The sequence below is a fragment of the Hyla sarda genome, chromosome 3, assembly GCF_029499605.1.
Source record: "Hyla sarda isolate aHylSar1 chromosome 3, aHylSar1.hap1, whole genome shotgun sequence".
NCBI classification, from domain to species: domain Eukaryota; kingdom Metazoa; phylum Chordata; class Amphibia; order Anura; family Hylidae; genus Hyla; species Hyla sarda.
Window position 1 is genome coordinate 102457776 of NC_079191.1, and position 19366 is coordinate 102477141.

At 39.9% G+C, this 19366-nt stretch overlaps 1 protein-coding gene across 4 annotated transcripts in view; it reads left to right on the plus strand.

Moving 5' to 3' along the window:
• Positions 1 to 19366, plus strand: part of PLS1 (plastin 1) — a 130706-nt gene that overhangs the window by 97783 nt on the left and 13557 nt on the right. For all 4 annotated transcript variants that reach the window (XM_056564806.1, XM_056564803.1, XM_056564805.1 and 1 more), the window contains 3 exons: positions 7037 to 7115; positions 15885 to 15999; positions 17354 to 17487. In XM_056564806.1, coding sequence (XP_056420781.1) covers positions 7037 to 7115; positions 15885 to 15999; positions 17354 to 17487 — 328 coding nt within the window. The remainder of the gene's footprint in view (positions 1 to 7036; positions 7116 to 15884; positions 16000 to 17353; positions 17488 to 19366) is intronic.

Genomic DNA, 19366 nt, shown 5'->3' on the forward strand with positions numbered 1-19366 from the left:
TGCTGTTGGCACATTAAATTAAACATTTAAATTTTTATTTATTTAAAATATTCAATTTCAATTTAAAAAAAATATCTTTTATCTTTTCAATTGTGAGGCCCTATGATCTCATTGGGCTGCTGACACCTCTATTCTCTGTCATTGTGCAGCCATGTGACTCCTTGTTATATTGGGTTTCGTGGTCATACAGTATTATTTCAAAATAAACGCTTTGGGCACCCGGGACATGAAACTGGTGAATATAGTCAAAATCTTCAATTAAAATTTAAAAAAATCTCTACAATCGTTTCAGTTGTGAGGCCCTATGGTCGTCATCATATATTACCTGTGGAATTACCCCAAGTATCCAATTAAACCGTTAGGAGCGATAACAATGAACCATAACTGATTAAATGAAACATTTGCAGTTCCACACAGACCAAGACAGTCGGGGGTGGGGCTGGAACAGCTCAATGCTCACCAGAATGGGTCCTCAAAAAAGAATTAAAATTAAATTTAAAAAAATTACATTAAAAAATCTCTTTAATCTCTTCAATTGTGACGCCATATGGTCTGTCGACACTGCTGCCACATCCAGATGCTCTGCGGCAGTGATTCCAATAGCGATGCCTATAATCTCCGTGTCATACTGAATAACAATATTATTTCACTAACACAGCACACTCCATATGCGTGTTACGACAAGGTAAAGTGTTCTACACCCCCATTGAGGCTCTCTGTAGCCCAGAAATAGACTTTTTTTTTAAACGCTTCACCTCAAATAAATTTGGACCGAACCAAATTTTTTGGGGAAATTCAGCAAATTGGCCAAATCAAATTTTCCTAAATTTCGCTCATCTCTACTCTTTAATAGTGGCCTGCTTCTGACATAATGGACATTCGTTCATTGTCAGAAAAAGAGAAGATTTCAGCTCTATTGTCCGTTATTTGGCTTAATTATGCGAACAACATTTTCAGACCCAAATGTATAAAGTAACCCGATAAGAGAACACTTCAATAGCCAGTGGTTACTTTACACAACTGTTATATCTCCATTAGTTTCAACTAATGTTTGCTTACAGGTAAATGGTGCTACCGTGCACCACATATAGCAACCTAAGACTGATATACCTGGGTAAAAATGTTACTTAACGACGAGCATATGACACCAGATATGTATGTATTCTTAAGAAATTTACTCACGACCACTACGTTCAGGTCTTCATATATTTTTCTTTCTTTATTTGCATGATTACTTATTCTTAGCAGTACAATACTTCTGTTATTGGGGTACGATGATCCACATTCCCAGATAGGTAAGATGACAAATACCTCAGCTCCAGCCTGCTGCCATACGTTGCGGGGAACCACCCCCTTAATCATGCGCACAGGTGAGGAGCACTAGTGTGGTTAAATATGCTTCTAGCCTTAGAACTTACATTAACTCTTTCAGTGCCTAGATAGTTTATATTCCATATATTAATCCCAGAGCAATAGTATTAACCAACACTGTTACAAAAAAGCCTTATAACTACAGACTTCATTGAGCCCTCTAAGAATGAACGAATGTCCATTATGTCACAAGCATCAGAAGCAGGCTTTTCATTTGCCAGTATTAAAGAGCAATGTGAAGTGGACTATGTTAAACAGCTTGATAATCTTGTGAAAAAAAGAGATGAATCTATCCTTCCATGCCTCAACTCGAGAGTCTCTGAAAATTCAAAAAATCCCCAGAGTTCTCAGATCTAAACTTACACCAAACCTGTTGCCAGATGACGCAATATATCACCAGAGATGGTATGCAATGAACTATCGACATTCCCTTGACATCATGCTCCTCACTGTGCAGCGTCTACAACTAGCCATTGAACAGTTGCAAAAAGAAATTAAAGAGACATAAACGCAACAAAAACCATCAAAACGCAATCTAAAAACGAGACAACGTATTAAGACTTTAATACAGAAATGGAAATATTAAAGACAACTACATTGCAAAATAAAATGAGGAAATTTTAAAGGGATATGGCAGACTTTTTGCATAATAGAGTCTATACGTTGCCAGAAGAACGCCAAAATAATAGAAAAATGAAAAATAAAAATGATATGGAAAAGGTGGCACAGAATCTTCATTTGATGTGAGAAGTGAGGACTATGATGCTCGGCGAATAAAAAGAACGGAAAACGCAGATCAGCGTTATTTTTAGGAAAACCCAAAAGAGCTGTGACACCAGAGTCCACGGAAAATTCACAATCGGATAAAGAGGAGGAAGACCTGCAAAAAAAAAAACATAGTAGAAAATATTTTGTACATATCTGATGCAGAATTAAAAGTCTTAAATCATTGACTGGGTTTTGTGCCGATATACGAAAATTTTTACTTTGATACAAAAATTGACTTCTATAGATTCTGTAGAAACATTCGCATGAAAATGTATTTGGCAGAAAGCGGTATATTAGAATGTAGAAATAGTGAGATAGAGATCCCTGAATCTCGACGGAAATCATCCTTTGATCCAGAGATGAAAACTGCCTGTCTTGAGGCATTTATGAGAGTCGTATTAAAAGAAATAGAGGAGAAATGGGACCAGGCCATGTTTGTTAAACCTAATCTGACTAAAGTGGATAAAAATGCTCTTGATGCAATCTGCAATAACCTCTCCTTGGTGGTGAAGAGGGCGGACAAAGGAGGGGCCATTCTAGTTATGAATCATGAGTATTATGTAAATTAAGTTTTGAAACAGCTGTCTGATACAAAGGTATATGTTAAACTGAAAGGTGATCCAACATGGTCGTTCAAAAAGGAGGTAGAAGAATTTGTGAGAGAAAGCGTACTGGAATGTTGTATTTCAGAAAAATTAGCTAAAAGCCTTATATCAGATAATCCGAGATTTCCTGTTTTTTATACTCTCTTGATCCTTGGGGATAGTTATTTAAAACCAGAAATAAAAAAAACTTAGTAGATGTCTTTTAGACACTAATGACTTTCTGGATCAGCTTGAAATTTTTAATTTTGATAACATCTCATTTCTCTGTACACTAGATGTGAAGAGTTCCTAATGATCCTGTTGGATCTTGCACTTTCAAAAAATGATTTCCGTTTTGACAAAGATTTCTTCCTCCAGATAGGAAGCGTTTCAATTGGTTTGTCAGTGGCCCCTAGTCTGGCTAATGCCTTTATGGCAAATTTTGAAGAAACTTATGTATTTGGTACCTATGGCCTGGAGACGTCATCTACGTGGCTTCGCTACGTGGATGACATCTTCATGCTATGGGAAAAGGACAAGAATGCCCTTTGAACATTTGTGGAGAAATTGAATCAATATCATGATACAATTAAGTTTACCCTCACATATAATTCTGAGGTCATACACTTTTTTTAGATATAGAAATACGTAAAACAGGTACTAATATTGTCAAACTTTATATAATAAACCTACGGATAGAAATAATAAGCTACACCGTACATCCTATCATTCACCTACAACATTCAAAGGACAACCAAAAAGCCAATTTGTAAGAGGAAGAATAATTTCTAGTACAAATGAGGAATATAACAGGAACAAAAAGAAATGGATAGAAACATTTACAGTAAAGGGTTATAGAAAATCAGAAATCGAAAAAAATAGCAGAAGAAATAGGAAAAACCCCAAGGGAGAAATTCAGACAAAGAGCAGAAAAAAAAATGCAAATCAGAGGGTGTTATGATAAACATTCTAAAATGATACAAAATGTGATAAAAAATACTGGAAAATTCTAAAAGCAGATAATAAATATTGAGAACTATTTTGGGATCCATGTTTGTTTGCTTTTAAAAAGGGTAAAACTATTGGTGATAGATTAATCAGAAGCTATATAAGATCGAAAAAAAGAACTAAACAAGAATTTTTAGCAACAAAAAAAGAAAGTAACATTTACCTGCTTAGCTTGCTCTTACTGCCATATCATTATTAAAAGTGATTGTATTTATCATCCTACAAAAGACACAAAAATTATGAGTAAGGACTACTGCTCTTGTCAGAGTTCCAATGTGATTTACCTCCTGAAGTGTCCGTGCGGTAAAACTTATGTAGGACAAACGGCAAGGCAAATAAAAACAAGACTGGGTGAGCATAAATCACTTATCAGGGGGTATTGACACTTGGAACAGAAAGATAGGTAGAATTGCATTACGGAGAAACAAGTGTAGCAAGACACTTTAAACAAGTAGGACATGGTGTATCAGACCTCAGATGGCAGATTGTTGAGGAAGTGGAAGAGAATAAGAATAAAGAATAAAAATAGAAAAGCATTGCTAAGACGCGAGGCATACTGGATAACAGAATTAGGAGTGATGAAGCCGAAAGGGCTTAATGAAGTTTGTAGTTATAAGGCTTTTTTGTAACAGTGTTGGTTAACCTCTTAAGGACCCGTGGTTTTTCAGTTTTTGCACTTTAAGTTTTACCTCCTTACCTTAAAAAAATCATAATTCTTCAAATTTTTCACCTATAAATCCATATGATGGTTTATTTTTTGCGCCACCAATTCTTCTTTGTAATTACATCAGTCATTTTACCCAAAAATCTACAGTGAAACGAAAAAATAAATAAATTGTGTGACAAAATATAAGAAAAAAAGCCATTTTGTAAATTTTGGGAGCTTCCGTTTTTACGCAGTACATTTTTCGGTAAAATGTACACCTTCTCTTTATTCTGTAGGTCCATACAATTAAAATGATACCCTACTTATATAGGTTAGATTTTTTCGTATATCCAGGAAAAATCCTAACTACATGCATGAAAATTGTCATCTTCTGACCCCTATAACTTTTTTATTTTATGCGTATGGGGCAGTATGATGGCTCATTTTTTCCCCGTGATCTGAGGTTTTTAGCGGTATTGATCAGACTTTTTGATCACTTGTTGTTGTTCATTTTTTTAATTATATAAAAAGTGACCAAAATACTCTATTTTGGACTTTGGAATTTTTTTTGCGTGTTTGCTATTGACCGTGCAGTTTAATTAACAATATATTTTTTATAACTCAGACATTTCCACATGCGGCGATACCACAGTTTTTTTTAAATGGGAAAAGGGGAGTGCTTCAAACTTTTATTAGGGGAGGGGTTAAAGGGGTATTCCAGGAAAAAACTTTTTTTTTTATATCAACTGGCTCCAGAAAGATAAACAGATTTGTAAATGACTTCTATTAAAAAATCTTAATCCTTCCAATAATTATCAGCTGCTGAAGTTGAGTTGTTGTTTTCTGTCTGTCAACAGTGCTCTCTGCTGACATCTCTGTTTGTCTCGGGAACTGCACAGAGTAGAAGAGGTTTGCTATGGCGATTTGCTTCTAAACTGGGCGGTTCCCGAGACTTGTGTCATGAGAGATCACTTAGACAGAAAAGAACAACTCAACATCAGCAGCTCATAAGTACTGAAACGAGTAAGATTTTTTTATAGAAGTGATTTACAAATCTGTTTAACTTTCTGGAGCCAGTTGATATATATAAAAAAGTTTTTTCCTGGATAGCCCATTTAAATGATTTTTATTAACTTTTTTTTACTTTTTTTTTTTTTTGCAATGTTATAGCCCTGCACACACTGGACACATTGATCTTTTACATTGATCATTGGTTTCTCATAGGATAACATTGATCAATGATTCTGCCACTTTACTGATCATGCCTGGTCCTAAAGAGGTTAATACTATTGCTCTGGGATTTATATATGGAATATGAACTGTATATGCGCTGAAAGACTTAATGTAAGTTCTAAGGCTAGAAGCATATTTACCCACGCTAGTGCTCCTCACCTGTGCGCATGATTAATGGGGTGGTTCCCCGCAACGTAGGGCAGCAGGCTGGAGCTGAGGTATTTGTCATCTTACCTATCTGGGAGTGGGGATCATCGTACCCCAATAACAGAAGTATTTTATTGCTAAGAATATGAAATCATGGAAATAAAGAAAAATATGAGAAGACCTAAACGTAGTGGTTGTGAGTAAATTTCTTGAGAATACATACATATCTGGTGTCATATGCTCGCCATGAAGTAACATTTTTGCCAAGGTATACCAGTCTTAAACGGGTACTCCGATGGAAAACATTTTTTTTTAAATGAACTGGTGCCAGAAAGTGAAACAGATTTGTAAATGACTTCTATGAAAAAAATCTTTACCCTTCCAGTGCTTTTTAGCAGCTGTATGCTACAGAGAAAATTATTTTCTTTTTGAATTTCTTTTTTGTCTTGTCCACAGTGCTCTCTGCTGACACCTCTGTCCGTGTCAGGAACTGTCCAGTAGCATAGGTTTGCAATGGGGATTTTCTCCTTCTCTGAACAGTTCCTGATACGGGAACCAGGTGTCAGCAGAGAGCACAGTGGACCAGACAAAAAAGAAATTCAAAAATAATTTCCTCTGTAGCATACAGCTGCTAAAAAGTCCTGGAAAAGATTTTTTAATAGAAGCCATTTACAAATCTGTTTAACTTTCTGCCACCAGTAGATTTAAAAAAAAATAAAAAATTTCCACCGGAGTACCCCTTTAAGTTACAAAGGCATTACTCTGTGGGATATTGACATGGTTCACTAGAAAACACCACCATGCCAAATTCTCAAATTTATTTCCAAATGTGACTGTTTATTTCAATTCACATTTCTCATCTACACATGTTTAACATACTGTATTGTAACCTAAATTAATTTGGGGTACAGGGCCTACTTAAAGCTTAGAGAGGAAGGGTTAGATAAAACAAGGTCAATATAATTTTGTAGTCGCTGGTGCCCTGATGCCAATGCTGCTTCTTTATATTATTATTATTATTATTTTTTTTACTGTGCCTCTCCGTTCCCAGATTAGAAGAATTTTGTTATATACAGTAATTGCACTTTTATAAAGTCTAGAATTCCTTAGTTTCAGTGGACATATGATATTAATCTCCCAGTAAAACAAACAGAAAGACCCATCTATGAAGCTAATGATAGGTATGCTACTGCGCCCTGCATGTAAACTGGATATGAGTAAACTCCAAATTATGTGTTATATATTGTTTGTTAATGTTATTTGTCATTTATAAATATAGGGGAAACCAATGAGGAGAGGACATTTCGCAACTGGATTAATTCACTTGGTGTGAACCCCTATGTAAACCATTTATACAGGTAATTGGGTATTTCATCAGTGTGGTATATGTGTTTGTGCTTCATTTTAGGGCAGGGTATAATACTATTTCAGTTATTGTGTGACTTAAAGGGGTACTCTGGTGAAAAGCATTTTATTTTCAAATTAACTTGTGCCATAAAGTTATACAGATTTGTACAGTACAGGCGCCTCTATGGGCGCTAAGTCCTCACCATCCATAGCCAACATTTTTGTTTTCTGGTGGGAATTACATTATGTCTTTTGTGATACTAATTGCTTTCAAAAGGATATTATTTACTTTGGAAGGTATGTGGACGACATTGTGGTAATTTGGTCATTAGATGAAAACAGAGCCACACTATTTGTGGATTATATTAATAATACTCCATATAATTTGTTGTTCGCGTCCTCGTGGAATTCCACTCAGACTCCGTTTTTGGATATTTTTTTGGTTGCTAGTGGCTCCTGTGTGGAGACCTCCACTTACCGTAAGCCTAGTGCCGGAAAGTCCCTTTTAACCTGTTGGGGACGAAGGGCGTATGCGTCCTGGTACTTAAGGACGAAGGGCATATCCATACGCCTGTGGGAATTTTGGTCCCCGCCCGGGCGGGGACCGGACAGGGGTGACTGCTGATATCGATCAACAGGCACCCTGCACAAATGCCCAGGGGGGTCATCAGACCCCCCCATGTCGGCGATCGGCGCAAATCGCAAGTGAATTCACACTTGCGATTTGCGACGATTCCGGGTCATTACGGGTCTATGGTGACCCGGTGACCCAGAATATAAGGGGGATCGTGGGTGTCTAAGACACCTACGATCCCCCTGAAGGGATAGGAGTGAGGAGGCAGGGGTGCCACCCCTCCTATCCCTGCTATTGGTGGTCTAGACGCGACCACCAATAGCAGATCGGGGGCGGGGGGTTTACTTTTGTTTTCCCCGTCCTGCCCACCCACAATAGGCAGGGCAGAACAGGGAACCAAAGGGAACGGGCGCCAAAGATCCACTTACCTGTCCGGAGGCAGCGGGCGACGGTGATCGGTGGGCGGTGACGTCGTGTGGCAGAAGAGGACGGCTCCCTGGATCCAACGGAAGCCGGTAAGTTACCTAGCAACATCTGGGTGGTTACAGTCTGAGACCATTATACAGTGGTCTCTAACCTGTAGCCCTCCAGATGTTGCAAAACTACAACTCCCAGCATGCCCAGACAGCTGTTTGCTGTTTGGGCATGCTGGAATATGTAGTTTTGCAACAGCTGGAGGACTGCAGTTTGAGACCACTATACAGTGGTCTCTAAACTGTATCCCTCTAGATCTTGCAAAACTACACCTCCTAGCATGCCCAAACAGCTCTTTGCTGTCTGGGTATGCTGGGATTTGTAGTTTTGCAACATCTGGAGGGTCACAGTTTGATGATCACTGTGCAGTGGTCTATAAACTGTAACCTTCCAGATGTTGCAAAACTGAAAATCCCAGCATACCCAAGCAGCAAACAGCTCTCTAGGCATGCTGGGAGTTGTAGTTGCGTAACTCCAGCTGTTGCATAACTACATCTCCCAGCATGCCCTTCGGCGATCAGTACATGCTGGGAGTTGTAGTTTTGCAACAGCTGGAGACACACTGGTTGGAAAATACTGAGTTAGGTAATAGAACCTAACTGAAGGTTTACCAACCAGTGTGCCTCCAGCTGTTGCAAAAGTACCACTCCTCAGTCAGTACATGCTGGGAGTTGTAGTTTTGAAACAGCTGGAGGTTTGCCCCCCCCATGTGAACGTACAGGGTACATTCACACGGGCAGGTTTACAGTAAGTTTCCTGCTTCAAGTTTGGGCTGCAGCAATTTTTTTGCCGCAGCACAAACTCCTAGCGGGAAACTCACCGTAACACGCCAGTGCGAATGTACCCTAAAAACACTACACTACACTAACACAAAATAAAGGGTAAAACACTATATATACACTCCCTTACACTGTCCCCCCCCAAATAAAAATGAAAAACGTATTGTACGGCAGTGTTTCCAAAACGAAGCTTCCAGCTGTTGCAAAACAACAACTCCCAGCATTTCTGGACAGCCACTGACTGTCCAGGCATGCTGGGAGTTTAGCAACAGCTGGAGGCACCCTGTTAGGGGTATTCTACGCCAGTGATTCCCAATGTCCACCCCTGTGCAATCCGTAATTTAGTTCTCAGATGCGCATGGCGCTCTCTCACTTCAGAGCCCTGTCGTATTTCAAGGAAACAGTTTAGGGCCACATATGGGGTATTTCCGTACTCCGGAGAAATTGCACTACAAGTTTTGTGGGGCTTTTTCTCCTTTTACCCCTCATGAAAAGGAAAAGTTGGGGGCTACACCAGCCTGTTAGTGTAAAAAAATTAAAAAATTTACACTAACATGCTGGTGTTGCCCCATACTTTTTATTTTCACAAGCAGTAAAAGGAAAAAAAGACCCCCAAAATTTGTAACTCAATTTCTCCTGAGTACGGAAATACCCCATATGTGGGCGTAAAATGCTCTGCGGGCACACAACAAGGCTCAGGAGTGAGAGCGCCATGTACATTAGAGGCCTAAATTGGTGATTTGCACAGTGGTGGCTGATTTTACAGCGGTTCTGACATAAACGCAAAAACATAAATACCCACATGTGACCCCATTTTGGAAACTACACCCCTCACGGAACGTGACAAGGTGTATAGTGAGCATTTACACCGCACAGGTGTTTGACGAATTTTCATTAAATTTGGATGGAAAAAAGTAAAAAAAAAAGTTTTCACTAAAATCTTTTGTTACCCTAAATTTTTCATTTTCACAAGGGAAAATAGGAAAAAAGCCCCCCAAAATGTGGCGCACTACAATGCTCAGAAGAGAAGGAGCACCATTGGGATTTTGAAGAGAAAATTTTGGGGGGCATTTTCTCAATTACCTTTTGTAAAAATTGTAAATTTGGGGAAAAAACTGCACTTTAGTGAAATTTTTTTTTTTCATTTACACATCCGATTTTAACGAAAAGTCGTCAAACACCTGTGAGGTGTTAAGACTCATTGGATCCCTTGTTACGTGCCTTGAGGGGTGTAGTTTCCAAAATATTATGTCATGTGGGGTTTTCTGCTGTTCTGGCACCATAGGGGCTTTCTATATGTGACATGCCCCCCAAAAACAATTTCTGCAAAATTCACCCTCCAAAATCCCATTGTTGCTCCTTCCATTCTGAGCCCTCTACTGCGCCCGCCGAACACTTGACATGCACATATGAGGTATTTCCTTACTCGAAAGAAATTGGGTTACACATTTTGGGAGGCTTTTTCTCCTATTACCACTTGTAAAAATTCAAAAACTGAGTCTACAAGAACATACGAGTGTAAAAAATGAAGATTTAGAATTTTCTCCTTCACTTTGCTGCTATTCCTGTGAAACACCTAAAGGGTTAACAAACTTACTGAATGTCATTTTGGATACTTTGAGGGGTGGAGTTTTTATAATTGGGTCATTTGTGGGGTATTTCAAATTTGCGGGCCCTTCAAATCCACTTCAAAACAGAACTGGTCCCTGAAAAATTCCGATTTTGAAAATTTTGTGAAAAATTGGAAAATTGCTGCTGGACTTTGAAGCCCTTTGATGTCTTCCAAAAGTAAAAACACGTCAACTTTATGATGCAAACATAAAGTAGACATATTGTATATGTGAATCAATATATAATTTATTTGGAATGTCTATTTTCCTTACAAGCAGAGAGCTTCAAAGTTATAAAAAAGCAAAATTTTCTAATTTTTCATAAAATTTTTCACCAAGAAATTATGCAAGTATAAAATTTTGCACTAACATAAAGTAACATATGTCACGAAAAAACTATCAAATTTATAAGTAAAAGCATCCCAGAGTTATTAATACTTAAAGTGACAGTGGTCAGATTTGCAAAAAATGCTCCCGTCCGTAGGGTCATAATGGACTCTGTCCCCAAGGGGTTAAGGGCTGAGTCATGTCATCCTAGACACACAGTTTCTGCCATGCCTGTGGGCGAATTCACAAGTGCCAAACGTAACTGCCCCTCAGAAGAGCTTTTTCTCAGAGAATCGGCTGTGGTGAGTGGACGTCTTGCACACAGGGGCTACTCCCCCTGTCAACAGGGCCAAATCCAAAGTGTCCACCAGAAACAGAAGTGACCTACTAGTCACTTCCAGGGATGGACTGGGAGTGAAAACCAGCCCTGGAAAAAATGACATACCAGCCCCATAGTGTTGCTTCATTATACCAGCACTTCGTGATTTTCTTGTTCAAAGGTAAAATATAGTTCCCCCACATTAGGTGCAGTATAGTCCCTCACATTAGGTGCATTATAGTCCCTCACATTAGGTGCAGTATAGTTCCCTCAAATTAGGTGCAGTATAGTTCCCCCACATTAGGTGCAGTATAGTTCCCCCACATTAGGTGCAGTATAGTCCCCCACATTAGGATCAGTATAGTTTCCCCACATTAGGTGCAGTATAGTTCCCTACATAGGTGCAGTATAGTTCCCCCACATTAGGTGCAGCATAGTTCACCCACATTAGGTGCAGTACCGTTCCCACATTAGGTGCAGTACAGTTCCCCCACATTAGGTGCAGTATAGTTCTCCACATTAGGTGCAGTATAGTTCCCACATTAGGTGCAGTATTGTTCCCCCACATTAGGTGCAGTATAGTTCCCCCACATTAGGCACAGTATAGTTCCCCCACATTAGGCGCAGTATTGTTCCCCCACATTAGGTGCAGTATAGTCCTCCACATTAGGTGCAGTACAGTCCCTCACATTAGGTGCAGTTTAGTCCCCAACATTAGTTTGGCAGTATAGTCCCCCACATTAGGTGCAGTATAGTGCCCCCACATTAAGTGCAGTATTGTCCCCCACATTAGGTGCAGTATAGTTCCCACATTAGGTGCAGTACAGTTCCCCCACATTAGGTGCAGTATAGTTCTCCACATTAGGTGCAGTATAGTTCCCACATTAGGTGCAGTATTGTTCCCCCACATTAGGTGCAGTATAGTTCCCCCACAAGGCACAGTATAGTTCCCCCACATTAGGCGCAGTATTGTTCCCCCACATTAGGCGCAGTATTGTTCCCCCACATTAGGTGCAGTATAGTCCTCCACATTAGGTGCAGTACAGTCCCTCACATTAGGTGCAGTTTAGTCCCCAACATTAGTTTGGCAGTATAGTCCCCCACATTAGGTGCAGTATAGTGCCCCCACATTAAGTGCAGTATAGTCCCCCACATTAGGTGCAGTATAGTTCCCCCACATTAGGTGCAGTATAGTTCCCCCACATTAGGTGCAGTATAGTTCACCCACATTAGGTGCAGTATAATTCTCCCCACATTAGGTGCAGTATAGTTCCCCCACATTAGGTACATTATAGCTCCACCACATTAGGTGCAGTATAGTCCCCTACATTAGGTGCAGTATAGTTCCCCACATTATGTGCAGTATAGCTCCCCACATTAGGTGCAGTATAGTTCCCCACATTAGGTGCAGTATAGTTCCCCCACATTAGGTGCAGTATAGTCCCCCACATTAGGTGCAGTATTGTCCCCCCCCCCCCCCACATTAGGTGCAGTATAGTCCCCCACATTAGTTGCAGTATAGTCCCCCACATTAGGTGCAGTATAGCTCCCCACATTAGGTGCAGTATAGCTCCCCACATTAGGTGCAGTATAGTGCCCCCACATTAAGTGCAGTATAGTCCCCCACATTAGGTGCAGTATAGTTCCCCCACATTAGGTGCAGTATAGTTCCCCCACATTAGGTGCAGTATAGTTCACCCACATTAGGTGCAGTATAATTCCCCCCACATTAGGTGCAGTATAGTTCCCCCACATTAGGTACATTATAGCTCCACCACATTAGGTGCAGTATAGTCCCCTACATTAGGTGCAGTATAGTTCCCCACATTATGTGCAGTATAGCTCCCCACATTAGGTGCAGTATAGTTCCCCACATTAGGTGCAGTATAGTTCCCCCACATTAGGTGCAGTATAGTCCCCCACATTAGGTGCAGTATTGTTCCCCCCCCCACATTAGGTGCAGTATAGTCCCCCACATTAGTTGCAGTATAGTCCCCCACATTAGGTGCAGTATAGCTCCCCACATTAGGTGCAGTATAGCTCCCCACATTAGGTGCAGTATAGCTCCCCACATTAGGTGCAGTATAGTCCCCCACATTAGGTGCAGTATAGTCCCCCACATTAGGTGCAGTATAGTTCCCCCACAGACATACAGCCTTCAGCCATATACAGTGTATGGCTGGAGGCTGTATGCCTGTTTGCTGCCCCACTTCAGTATTCCAACCACCGCTCCGGGGTCACGATCTACTGCTATGGCATATGGGTAGATCGGACTCCGGAGTGGTGGTCGGAATACTGAAGATGACGTGCCACTGGTCACTTAACATGCGCGCGCGTCCTCCTCACTGCTCTGCTCTGTTACTATGGGCGCACGCAGGGACGTCAGTGACGTCCCTGCCTGCGCTACCTCCCAGCGGCCACTGCGTTTTTAAAGTTAATGCGGGGCTGGTGGCTGCAGACAGGTAACCGGGGCATCCTTGTGTCCCGAAAAGATTTTTCGGGACACAGGGATGTCCCTAATGTGAAGCAGCCACATCTCAAAGTGGCCCCAGGTCCAGCGGCCCAGCGGGAAATTTCCGGTATCCCGGTAGGCTAGTCTGGGCCTGGTCACTTCTGCCATGATCCTTCTGCCCACGGGGATGGTGTTACATTAGTCACTGCCTATAGTGCTGAGTGCCATGTAATAGTTAAAATCATAAAAAAAATACCCATGTTATCGCAGGATCCTATTTTGGCCAAGTTCACACTTAGGGGCGGAAGATTCTCGTCTTGCAGGGCACCTACCCTGGGAAATATATATGTTCTCCTAGTGCCCTTGTTTCTGAACGTTTACAAAATACTACCTGGCTACACATTAAGGGATTTCACAAATGTGGTTCCTCATGGTGTATAGTGTGCAAATAGGCCTTTCAAACAAAGTTGATTTCAGGTCAAGACACTGATAAATGCTTTCCCTTTCATGCATTTACTAATTGCCAGTCTGCTTACGTAGTATACAGAATTTGTTGCAAGACATATAATCTATCATTCATTGCCAGCACTATATGTACCTTAAAGAAGATTATTCTGGAGCACATTCGTTCTATAATGAATCCGCATCATGTAAACATCTCTGTTGCCTCTCGGCACTTCCGCGACGTCCACTTAGGTGATACCTCTTCTCTAGGCTTTTATGGCGTGGAGCTAGTACGTAAACCCTGGCGAGGAGGTGATCATGTCAAGCTGGTACGTAATAGAGAGGTATATTGGATACACACGTTGCACACTACACAACCGTCTGGTCTAAACTAGAGGACAGATCTAATACTTCATTATTAACCAGGATAGCTCACTTTGCCTTTTGTATTTGTATATTTCTTCCATTTTTTTTTTTTTTGCTTTCTATCTTTCCAATATAGAATTTTTGCCCACCAGATATATGTAATTTTTACATATTGATTATACTTGGTTTCCTGTTCCATGATCTTATGGTAACTTTTGGATTGTGGTAGGTTTATAGAAAAAAAATTCTCCAAATGTGGCACTTCTCCCATAAAAGATTTTCTTTATTTGAACATCAAAGGTATAACAGGATGGTGATAGCACTTTCAATGCGTTTCTAGCTTGTACTGAGCTCATATCAAAATGTGCATCTTGATAAAGAGCTAGGTACGAGCTAGAAACGAATTGAAAGTGCCATCACCATCCTGTTATACCTTTGATGTTCAAAAAAACAAAATCTTTTATGGGAGAAGTGCCACATTTGGAGAATTTTTTTCTCTAAACTACCACAATCCATTTCTGCTTGCTGACCCTTTTGGAGGATCGGGGTGCTCCGAGGCTGCTGACCCGCTCAGTAATATGCTGCTCTAGATGTTATGCTCTGAGTATAACCAACTCCGGTGAGCATAACTTATCTACAACCTTTGCTCATATATACTATGGTAATACACTAGGATCATGCTCTTCTGTCTTTTTTTGTCTCTTCAGTTAATTATGTTAACTTTTGTCAGAGTATTATCAAGTATTTGTATTGTGTACGGGTTGATCAAACTGTGAGGTGGTAGGGGTTAATGGGAGGTATTTTTTCTCCCTGCTCCTCCTCCACACTTCCAGATCCCCATATAAACCTGATTGCACCTGAGACTTTGTGTGCTTAGACGAAGGGTCTCACCCGAAACGCGTCCACGCTGTCTCCATTGTTGCCGTTTTATGCTGGCTGTACCGCATGCTTTGCGGCTTTTACCTGGTTTTGAATAAAGTCTACATCGTTTACCACTGGCTATAGATTTGTAAAGTACTTCTATTTAAAAGTCTTAATCCTTCTAGTACTTATCAGCTGCTGCATACTACTGAAAACGTTTTATAGTTCTTTTCAGTCTGACCACAGTGCTCTCTGCTGGCACCTCTGTCCGTGTCAGGAACTGTCCAAAGTACAAACAAATCCCCATAGCAAATCTCTCCTGCTCTGGACTGCTCCTGACACGGACAGAGGTGTCAGCAGAAAGCACTGTGGTCAGACTGGAAAGAACAACTCAACTTCCTCTGTAGTATACAGCAGCTGATAAGTACCGGACGGGGTTAAGATTTTTAAATAAGGAATTTACATACCTGTTTAACTTTCTGGAACCAGTTGATTTGAGTACTCCTTTAAGATACAGGCTTTTTGTAGGTTATTGTATCTAAAATCAGTCAATTTATTTTTCCTTTATCTCTAGTGACTTAACAGACTCTCTGGTGATCTTTCAGCTGTATGACCGAACACGAGTGCCAGTTGACTGGGGTCGTGTTAATAAACCTCCGTTTGCTGCATTAGGTGGACATATGAGAAAGGTCTGTGTAAATAGCATATTTTTAGTTAGAGCATCTATATATTGCACTGAATGGGAGGCTGGGAGCTTAGGGTGTGGGCATTTATTTTTGCAGTATGTTTTATGTTAAAAACTGATCATGATAAATCCCTCTATGATATAGCCATATGGATGTGCCATAAATGTGTGAGATCAAAATACCCCTTCAAGCGTTCAAAAAAAAAAAAAAAGGCAGAATGGCACACTCTTGAGACTTGCCTTCAAGCATTCTCTAGTAAAACCAAAATCTTAAGAAATAACATGCTATAAAGAATATATCCAGTTTATCTGCACCTTTGGTTATCCATTTAAGATGGTGACGGGGATCATGAGTGCTTACTGGCACATTTTAAAACTAAACCTTCACTGGCACTGCCTCATTTTGCACCACTATTATATCAAACACCATGGTTGGGAAAAAGGTATCTAAAGTGTGGATCTTTTGGATGTATAGTGACACATGGCAGGCTTTAGGGCCTTCATAAGGCCATTGGCTGCCATGAAAACCCATCAGCACCCATTGATCGTCTCACTGAGCAGTCTTTAGGGTAAAAGAGCCCCCAGATCCATTACATGCTAAGGTCATGATTAGATCTAACAGGTTAAACTGCCAGAATCTGATGTTTCTCCGGTGCGGTCAGTTAACGCAGCATGGGAGAACTGTGCCGGGTGGCAAGGTTTCCGTCATAAAAAGGCTGCAGCCTGGCCTAAGGTCGCTTAGTGACGTCTTTAAAATAAAAAACTTATGTGTGATCACTATGTAGTGAAAGCAAAGGTTACATTTTATCTCAGTTTAATAGATATCATATCCCACAGGATACGGTATAGCTAGCTAATCAATGGGGGTCTGAGCACACATGCATGGCTACTGCTCCATTCATTTTTTTATGGGATTTCCAAACATTGCCAAGCACCAAACTCAGCAATGTTTGGAAGTCCAATACACAGTGAATAGAGCTGTGGCCAAGCATACCCACTGCTGCTTCTTTCACTTAGGGAACATTTGACCTACAATCCTGCCAGATTTTTTGTTCCACATTTATTATGCTTTCTTTGTAAAGACCAACCCCCCCCCCACCCCCAGAAGACCACTTCGGGTTTTACTGTCATATGGTTTCATGTGTAATATAATATAATAGGGGCATCCTGATTATAGGCACCTTGTTAGTGTCTGCTACTGAATTAGTAAAATGTGGTACTTGTGTATAATAAACAATGTTTCAGTAAGCAACATTCCCATACGTTTATGTAATATAAAAAAAAAGTTTGCACTACGTAAAATATAAGATCTTTGTACTTTGTTATCTAGTTACCTATGCATGTGATCATTTTTCTAGATAGAGAATTGTAATTATGCCATAGAGCTGGGAAAGAACAAGGCAAGATTCTCATTAGTTGGTATTTGCGGGCATGACCTGCATGAAGGGAACCACACACTCACCCTGGCCCTAGTCTGGCAACTAATGAGGAGGTAAGTACATAGCCTAAACTTCTGCATGGAAACTGCATGATTGTATTAAGTTATTGGACCCCACATTACCTTGTTATGTTATTTTCATTCAACAAATATAAGTAACAATACCATTTTACTATAACATTGTGATTCATTTTTTAGCAATGCGACTCTGCCTTTAGCAATTAGCCTGTAACAGATATTGTTGAAACCAGTTGTTTGATATATTCACAAAGCACATTATAAAGCTTTTGAAGAGATCTAGTTCATAAAAAGTACATGTAATAACTCAAACTTGGGGTATAATAAGATGCCACATATGTTACCTGTTTTATACATCAACAAACTAGAGTCCACAAAACTGTTGAAAGATATATACCGTATATATATATATATATATAGATATATATAGATATATATATATATATGTCTTTTTTCGACCGTACTAACTATGTAACTATGTAACTATGTAACTATGTATATATATATATTATTAATACCCCAAATTTTTTAATATACAGAAAATTGAGACATCAGGAAAAAACTTAAGTTAGCACAGAGGTACACACCATTCAGGAATTTTTATCAGTCATGTGACATAAATGATTTGCAATGGAAAAACTTAAAGGGGTACTTTTTTTTATTTTTATGAACTGGTGCCAGAAAGTTAAACAGATTTGTAAATTACTTCTATTAAGAAATCTTAATCCTTTTGGTAGTTTTTAGCAGCTGTATGCTACAGAGGAAATTCTTTACTTTTTGAATTTATTTTTTGTGTTGTCCACAGTGCTCTCTGCTGACACCTCTGTCCGAGTCAGGAACCGTCCAGAGCAGCATGGATTTGCTATGGGGAATTTCTCCTGCTCTGGACAATTCCTGATATGGCATCAGGTGTCAGCAGAGAGCACTGTGGACAACACAAAAAATAAATGCAGCAAACAGATTTTCCTCTCTAGCAAACAGCTGCTAAATAGTACTGAAAGGATTAAGATTTTTTAATAGAAGTAATTTACAAATCTGTTTAACTTTCTGGCACCAGTTCATTTAAAAAAAAAAAAGTTTTCCACCGGAGTACCCCTTTAGTGCAGAGAAAATGTCAGAGTCACCTGCAATGTCAAACTTGATCTCATAGAAATCTCAAACAAATCCTTAAACCTAAACCCTATTGTCACGTTGGGCATGGGTTATAGTGCAGCCCTAAACTTGCCCACTCCATCTGTCCCTGCCTACTTGCGTACCCGTCCTAAATAACGAGTCCACAACCATGAAGATGGTCCCTTCCTATAATACGTGCAGGGACAGTAAAAGTCAAGACAATAAAATACAATATGGTAGTTGTCGAGAAATAGTCAAAACAAGCCGAGTCAGAAGATATTGAGGTACCAATACAAAAAGATGGAAGAAAAGTCAGAGAGCCAAGTCAAGATCTATATAAAAGAAAAAACAGACACAAACAACACTGGCTGCTTGAACAAGTTCTTTTACTGGCAACCAGGAACAGAGTGAGCTGGACTTAAATGTTCAGCTCACAGGTGTGGCTCAGCCTGATTGCTGCTACAGCCCAGATTGGCTAAGGAGTAGCCAGGCAGCCAAGCCAAAACTCAGTGAAGGTTAACCGTTAACGTTCTTACTCCTATGCAAACTTACGCATATTTTCGTCTGCAGAATTTTAACGGCGCAAGCTGAAAATCTTGTAGTGTACACTGTGCAGTAAATTTCCATTGACAGCAATAGGACCCTGCTGCACTGGAATTTCTAAGCTGAATTATACTTGAAAATTTTGTAGTCTAGACCTAGCCTTCATCCACAGAAAAAAAAAATCCACTAGATGAGAATGAGGTTTTATAAATCAGATTCATTTGTAGTGTACTGTACTTTGTTGTAGATTTTGGCACAC